This window comes from Tarenaya hassleriana, unplaced genomic scaffold (assembly GCF_000463585.1).
Source record: "Tarenaya hassleriana unplaced genomic scaffold, ASM46358v1 Cleome2, whole genome shotgun sequence".
Classification (NCBI taxonomy): domain Eukaryota; kingdom Viridiplantae; phylum Streptophyta; class Magnoliopsida; order Brassicales; family Cleomaceae; genus Tarenaya; species Tarenaya hassleriana.
In genome coordinates, this window is record NW_010965372.1 from 1340008 (window position 1) to 1348408 (window position 8401).

General features: G+C 36.4%; 1 protein-coding gene across 2 annotated transcripts in view; it reads left to right on the plus strand.

Moving 5' to 3' along the window:
* Window positions 1-4117: 4117 nt before the first annotated feature.
* LOC104811561 (chaperone protein ClpC1, chloroplastic-like) overlaps window positions 4118-8401 on the plus strand; it is a 4646-nt gene continuing 362 nt past the window's right edge. Inside the window, exons 1-10 of one of the 2 annotated variants that reach the window (XM_010538285.1) lie at window positions 4118-4241; window positions 5064-5646; window positions 5756-5871; window positions 5969-6088; window positions 6182-6367; window positions 6502-6717; window positions 6809-7026; window positions 7108-7183; window positions 7281-7370; window positions 7444-8394. In XM_010538285.1, coding sequence (XP_010536587.1) covers window positions 5070-5646; window positions 5756-5871; window positions 5969-6088; window positions 6182-6367; window positions 6502-6717; window positions 6809-7026; window positions 7108-7183; window positions 7281-7370; window positions 7444-8394 — 2550 coding nt within the window. In that variant the 5' untranslated portion in view covers window positions 4118-4241; window positions 5064-5069. Of the gene's footprint in view, window positions 4242-4328; window positions 4359-5063; window positions 5647-5755; window positions 5872-5968; window positions 6089-6181; window positions 6368-6501; window positions 6718-6808; window positions 7027-7107; window positions 7184-7280; window positions 7371-7443; window positions 8395-8401 lie in introns of those variants that run through there. The other variant, XM_010538284.1, reaches the window with a different exon arrangement.

The following is an 8401-nucleotide window of genomic DNA, read 5'->3' on the forward strand; positions in this document are numbered from 1 at the left end:
CCCCCCCCCCCCCTCTGAATATTCATATCTTCACTGTCACTATCACGTGTAAAAAAAATATTAACTGTTTTTAGCTTTGTTACATATTACCATACACTAAAGAATTTATGTTTCTAAGGAACTTGGATTCGTTGTCTTTTTGTGTATCTACATATGTCCATATGATACATCAAATTTGTTGAATAAATTGTTTTATATATGTCACTAAAAAATATAATTTTCTAAAGAATTTATAATGATCGTTATAATTCTTTTCCATCCATAGAAATAATTCCATATTCCACATCGTAGAAATTTTAAGAACGGATGATATATATTAATAATATAGTTTAACATAAAGAATACTAGGTTAGTTTTATTAGAAACATGTTAATTATTTTTTTGGTAAATTAGAAATATATTAATTAATTAATAACAACATTTATTAATTTTAAATAAATTAATTTAAATAAAGGATATATACACACCATATAGGTATACTTTTCTAGTTGCATGATACATAAACAAGAACTGTGGTTGGTAAGCACGTTGGAGACATACGTTTTCAAGATACGTCCACGTACATACATGCATGTTTATACACACACATATATGTGTGTATATATATATATATGCATGTGTATCTTGTTGAAATTAATATATATGCATTATCTGAAATGTGGGTAAGGAGGAGAGTCCCAAGAATCTCGTGATCGCTTTATGTAAAAAATAAATTTTCAGTGTCATACCGCACCTATGCCGCCCAATTCTATAACTTTTTTTTTTTCTCTAATCACTTTTGAACCTTGTATATAATATGATAATTATTAGTTTATGTATATAAAAAAGTATATTTTGCCTTTTATATCTTATCGGTCGTATATTCAAGATTTTGGAATATCTAACCCTATCGAATCTATCGGATCTTGAGATCCAAAATCCATTGTTATTACACTTGGATTATTCAAAAAGTCGAGATATATACGAATGATTTGACCGACGAGGATAAAAATCTTTAGACAAGTTTGGACGACGTATGGGTTACCACGGATACCGTATATGAATAAAATAACATTTGTATCCTTCATGTTTTAATGCATTTATAATCATATCTAAATATACTTTCAAATAAAATTATCAAAATATTTCTGAAATCAATAAAAGTAAATTGTTTTTTCAATATTTTAATGAGTTAGGTTCACGTAAGAATACACGTAGTGGTTCACGTAAAAATGCACGTAAAATACCAAAGGGAGCAAATATCCTCGGATAATTGAGTTAGTTATCGGATATCCAAACTACGGTATCTGAACTTTACAAAAAAGAAAAAGAAAACGAGATAACATTTTTTTAAAACCGGTAAAAGCAAAAACGAACTAAGATATCTCAAAAAATCAGGATAACCGATCTATGTACTCATTGTTTAGATATTCGACTCGTTATCCGATAATCGGATATTTTTCTATCAAATTACATACTTGGAATCTAAAATCGGAGAATAAGGGAAATACGTGTATCTTCTTTTAGTGAAAAAAATAAAATAAAATAAAAAAAGGTTATACATTTTTCTTTTGGTCTCAAGAGTTGCGTGATTCTTCAATCATTTCCACTATGTAAAAGTACCAAAGACAATCATCACGCTCTATTCTAATCATTTCCTTCAACAAACTATTTTCTCGTAATCAGTGTAATTAATTAGTCTTTGGTCATCCTTCTAAAACGTGATTAATTAGTTAGGTGAATAAATAAACAAACTAAATAAAGGGTTTCATCATCGGTACGTTATTCGTCTATTGAATCAATTTCCTGGAGAGTTAGAGATAGAAAATGTATATATAAATTGTGTATATATATATATATATAAAATAGGAAAATAGATTTTAATTTTATAGCGAGTTGAAATTTATTACTGGACCACATGCACGTAAGATATGTTAGAGGTTGTATTGATTAAATAAGACAAGACAGGATATATTAAATAACTCTGTGAATTTGTTCTCTTTTAAGCTCAGGAAGAATAATATATTTATATAAATAAATAAACAAAAATAAAAGTACAAATATAATAATAGAAAAAACAAAAAAGCCATAATTATTCCTTGTGTTACCCCGTGAGCTTTTCAGACATCAGTAAATGAAGCTTTGCCCACTTTTTGAGGTCACTCAAATTTATATACAAAAAAAAAAAATTGGTTAAACGAAAAACAAATTAAAATTCTCAATAAATCGTGGTTTTAACTTTAACAATAAATAAATAAATAAATAAATCGTAGTTTTAAAATTCTCAATGCTATTTTTTGTACAAGAGGATGAAATATCCGTTTTAATCAAATAATTAAATTTATTTTTTTAAAGAAGGTTGAAAACTATTCATAATACTATACATGGGCTTATATGGGCCTCATATGGGCTTTTGATTTTTACATCGCTGTAAATCTTAGTTGGCCTATTTATAACCCAATCCATATGGTAAAATCCGACTGAACCGGACCAATTCATTGATCCAAATTCGTGCAACTTGTTATTTTTTTTTCTCAAAAACTTATTCTCGATGGACAATCAAATTCAACAAATTTTTTTAGAAAATAAATATATTTTTAATGGAATCAAAATTCAAATTAAATTTATATTGAATTAGATTCGAAATCTAATATACAAATAAATGAGAGTTTTTCAACTAGAAAATAATATAAACGAAAACGGACCTATATAAATCTACTTATCTATATTGTTCTATATGATTATCAAATCAGTCTTTTGACATAAAAAATCCATTATATATATATAAAGATATTCTAATTTTTTATTATAGATAATATTCATACCTTTAATAAGGATTTCTGATCCATAATATATTCTTGTAATAATAATAAGATTGTTACAAAATTTTTATGATCTGATTATCTATTAAAATGTAAATTTTACTATTTCTATTGACATTTGGATATGTATACACAAAGAACACATACCATTTGGATATGTATTTTCGGCCATGCATCATGGAGAGGAAATCAGTGCTTTGTTTCAATTTAATCCGAAGATAAACCTTAGATTATTTTTATTAGGAATTTTTTATATATATATTTTAGAGTTCTATTATATATATTTATGCAATATAAATATTTTGGGGGGTGGGGGGCAAAAGTTATTAAATTCCTTTTTGGTTTCGGCTAGATACTTAGTCAAATGTTTTTCCCTAAATTTATTTAGACATCGAATGGTTAGAATTTTTCTGGATTTCCGAATCTAAAAACCAAAATGAAATTCTGTCAAGATTTTGTATATTAATCTTTTGCTAAAAACCGGAAAATGCATTTTATTAAAAAAATCAAGCAAAACTATAAATCGATTTTTTTGGATTCTCATGTTTTATAAAAACTATAAAAAACTATGAAACCCAAAAACCAAAATCCAAAAACTAAATCAATAAACCGAAACAAAAAAAAAAACTGTCACCATTTATAGCTTTAATATTCTAGATAGTTAGAAAACTATAAGAGGTTGACAAACATCTACGTCATTATTTTTCTTCTCCAAATTTGGAAATATTCCATAAAATACATGGAATTACCAAAAGGCACTGAAAATATATTAAAATATGTGTAAATTTCAATTTGCTATTTGTTGTGTTCTTAAACTCTTTATTTATTGATTTGTTATAAAAGTCTTCAGTGCAAGATAATTATTGTTGAACTATATATATTACAGACGAAATGAAAATTGATGTTGAAAACAGTTAGATACATCGAATTTATATTGAAAACGGTTATTTACAATGATTTTACAAGTTAAACGTGTTTAAATATATAATGACACATAAACAATACAAATACATAATTTTTTGGGGAATTACATTAGAGTTTATGTGTTTTTGGATGTTTTCCAGTTTAGTAATTTAATAATTTTATTATTATTTTGGGAAAATAAACATTAACATTCCAACGGTTCATGATTCACGAAATTCAAATGGTTGGTACGATGGATTGGTCGGTTAAGGTCCGGCATATGACCTAAACCGAACCGGTAAGGGAGTCGGTTATCGGGTGATATTTGCCTTCGAGAAGGCTTGGAAGTATGTTAGCGTGCGTGGCGGTGCACCGTATGATAAATGATAAGCGTCTAACAAAAAGAAAAAGAAAAAAATCGAACCGAAGAGAAAGATATGGCCTGAAATCACCATATCCATCTATTCGTTCCTCTCTCTCTCTCTCTGTTCTTCATTTTTCTCTTTTGTTTCCATTGTTGTGTTCCCGTCGATTCAGGTCAGGCTTTTTGTTCCCTTGGATTTTTCGTGCGAGGTTCTCCGCGATGAATTGCTTTGATCGTCTGCGATGGTGTTAAACGAATTTTGGGAAGTTTGATGCATGGCGTTCGTAGAAGTTAGGGTTTTCTGTTCATTTGTTCTTCTGTTTAGCTGGAATTCGTTTTGATTTTGAATTTCCGGATCGTAGTATCGGATTGTCTTGTTTCGCGTAGGCTTTTGAATGCGATATCTCAGAGAATTCTCGTGTTTGATTCGGTTTGTTCATGTATGTCGGTGTTCCATATTGCCACTTGAGCAACATAATTATAGCTTTTTTGTTACCCATAAGCTCTGGGCTTGTTTGGCTAACGTAAATGAGTATATCAGTATGTCCGAGCTGAAGTTTACTGGTTCTTATCCATTCGCTCCGATACAGTAGTACAGTACCTCTGACGTGAACCTTACTCGTTGATTTTCATTTAGTGTGAATTGGTCGGAATTCGGTGTTCAGTTTTCTCGGTCCTCTAGACTATTCAGTAGGGGCAGTAGCTCCAGTGAAGCTTCTCTGATCGTGGTTGGTAGATCGTAGATTCGTAGTGAGCTTATTAGCTTATGCGAGTTCTGTTCTTTGATTTATCTGATGTTCACTTTGCTTTTCAATGTGTGGTGGGGTTGAATATCTTTTGCATTTCTGCGTGGAATTGCCCCTTCCAATTTTTGTGCTTCTGTGCATAGATCGATTGCATATTATTTGATCAGTTTAGGCTGGGATTTCTTTTTCTGGAGTGTTGGTTTATTGGCTGTTTTAATGATTTGGCTAAAACTGTTCTCCAAACTACAGAGCATCATGGCCATGGCTACAAGGGTGCTGGCTCAATCTACTCCGCCATCTCTAGCTTGCTACCAGAGGAATATACCATCTCGCGAATCTGGAAGGTCAAGAAGGTCGTCACCAAGGATGATGTCTAGCCAGGTGCTGTCACCTGGGTTGAGAATACAAGGGTTCCTGGGCTTACGTGGACAGAACGTGCTGGATACTCTCGGAAGATCACACCAAGATTTCCATTCTAAGATTCGGCTTGCAATGACTTCCGGAAGAGGAAAGCCCACCCGTTCCACGCCAACAGCCATGTTTGAAAGGTTTACTGAAAAAGCTATCAAAGTTATTATGCTCGCCCAAGAGGAAGCTAGAAGGCTGGGCCACAATTTTGTGGGAACTGAACAAATCCTTCTGGGTCTCATTGGTGAGGGTACTGGAATTGCTGCTAAAGTTCTGAAATCCATGGGGATCAACCTGAAAGACGCAAGGGTGGAGGTAGAGAAGATTATCGGTAGGGGCAGTGGATTCGTTGCTGTTGAAATCCCCTTTACTCCTCGTGCAAAACGTGTTCTTGAACTATCCCTAGAAGAGGCCCGTCAACTTGGTAAGTCTCCTATTCTCTCTGCAAGTTATTGACTTTCATTTCATGAATCTTTTAAGTTTTGTGTAACTCTTTCCTTGTGTTAACTATTCCCCCCGGTTGGCAATATCAGGCCATAATTACATCGGATCTGAGCACCTTCTTCTTGGGTTGCTACGTGAGGGTGAAGGTGTGGCAGCTCGTGTACTTGAGAACTTAGGTGCGGATCCTAGTAATATTCGCACGCAGGTGGAGTATAAATCTTTCCTGATTACATTCATTAATCCTTAGACTTGATTTTGTAGACAATATCGATAAACTCGAGTGAATTTAATTAAAAAAATAGGTTATACGCATGGTTGGTGAGAACAATGAGGTCACAGCTAATGTTGGGGGAGGAAGCAGTGGCAATAAGATGCCGACACTTGAAGAGTATGGAACGAACTTGACGAAACTAGCGGAGGAGGTAGAAATCTATTTATCGAAAGACAATTCCTTGTCAGGACAATATCTATTTTTGAACTTGTGCTTATGTTGTTGTCTTTTGGTTCGCTCGTAGGGTAAATTGGACCCAGTTGTCGGAAGGCAGCAACAGATAGAACGCGTCGTACAAATCCTTGGCAGGAGAACCAAGAACAACCCATGTCTTATCGGAGAACCTGGTGTCGGAAAAACAGCCATTGCCGAAGGACTTGCTCAGCGCATTTCGAGTGGGGATGTTCCCGAAACCATTGAGGGGAAGAAGGTAAAGCTCGATGCTTGACCCCTTTCCTTAGCCTTGTAATAAGGGCAATATACTTCCTGTCACAATGCTGGAGAGTGTTAAAAGACAATGGCGATCTGATATTGCCTGAGTATTTCTTTTGTCTGTACATCCAGGTTATCACCCTCGACATGGGTCTTCTTGTTGCTGGAACCAAATACCGTGGAGAATTTGAAGAGAGGTTGAAAAAATTGATGGAGGAGATCAAACAGAGCGATGAGATAATCTTATTCATCGATGAAGTTCACACCTTGATCGGAGCTGGAGCAGCAGAAGGTGCAATCGATGCTGCTAACATTCTAAAGCCAGCTCTTGCTAGAGGTGAATTACAGGTAAAATTAATCCGTTCCATTCGATTTTCCACGACCCTTTCCTTGAAATTTATCGAGTTCATCGTTTAGAAAATTTTGTTGATCTCTTCAGTGTATCGGGGCAACAACATTAGACGAATACAGGAAGCATATTGAGAAAGACCCTGCCTTGGAAAGAAGATTCCAGCCAGTGAAAGTGCCTGAACCGTCCGTCGACGAAACTATTCAGATCCTAAAAGGGCTACGAGAGCGATACGAGATCCATCACAAGCTTCGTTACACTGACGAGGCTTTAGTGGCAGCTGCACAATTGTCCTACCAATACATCAGGTATTGTTATTTGAAAGATTATTTTTTCAGCCTGAGGGGTTCCCTAATTGATTCTTGAATCTTGCTGTTCCTTGGTTCCAGCGATCGTTTCCTTCCCGACAAGGCCATCGACTTGATCGATGAAGCTGGTTCTCGGGTTCGACTCCGTCATGCACAGGTATTGGAGCTATTTATATATCCGGGTTGTCTGCCTGTAATGTTATCTCTTTCCGTGCCTGTTGTTATCATCGACTTGCTCTCTCTCGTTTATGCAGGTTCCCGAGGAAGCAAAAGAGCTCGAGAAGGAGCTCAGGCAGATCACTAAGGAGAAAAACGAAGCCGTTCGCGGTCAGGACTTTGAGAAGGTACATACCCTCTTCTCGGATGTTTAGCCTGAAAACGTTATCGTGTCTTACGAGAACGTGAATTTTCGCATAGGCTGGGACGCTTCGTGATCGGGAAATCGAATTAAGAGCCGAGGTATCTGCTATCCAAGCCAAAGGCAAGGAGATGAGCAAAGCTGAGAGCGAAACGGGAGATGGAGGTCCCCTCGTGACGGAATCGGACATTCAACATATCGTGTCTTCGTGGACAGGTATTCCCGTGGAGAAAGTTTCGACCGACGAGTCTGATCGGTTGCTCAAGATGGAAGAGACACTCCATAAACGTGTCGTCGGGCAAGACGAAGCTGTAAAAGCCATCAGCCGAGCCATAAGGCGTGCCCGTGTTGGACTCAAGAACCCTAATCGCCCGATAGCCAGCTTCATCTTCTCGGGTCCCACTGGTGTCGGGAAATCGGAACTTGCGAAAGCTTTGGCCGCATACTACTTTGGATCCGAAGAAGCCATGATCCGTCTTGACATGAGCGAGTTCATGGAGAGACACACCGTCTCGAAACTCATTGGGTCACCGCCCGGATATGTCGGATACACGGAGGGCGGGCAGTTGACCGAAGCTGTCAGACGCCGTCCCTACACAGTCGTGCTGTTCGATGAGATCGAGAAAGCTCATCCGGACGTCTTCAACATGATGCTTCAAATCCTCGAAGACGGGAGACTAACAGACAGCAAGGGAAGAACGGTGGATTTCAAGAACACGCTCCTGATCATGACATCGAACGTCGGGAGCAGCGTGATCGAGAAAGGAGGAAGAAGGATCGGGTTCGACCTCGAGAGCGATGAGAAAGACAGCAGCTACAACCGAATAAAGAGCCTGGTGACGGAGGAACTGAAACAGTACTTCAGACCGGAGTTCCTGAACAGGCTGGACGAGATGATCGTGTTCAGACAACTGACGAAGATGGAGGTGAAGGAGATCGGGGACATAATGCTGAGGGAAGTGTTCGAGAGATTGAAGAAGAAGGAGATCGAGCTGCAAGTGACGGAGCGGTTCCATT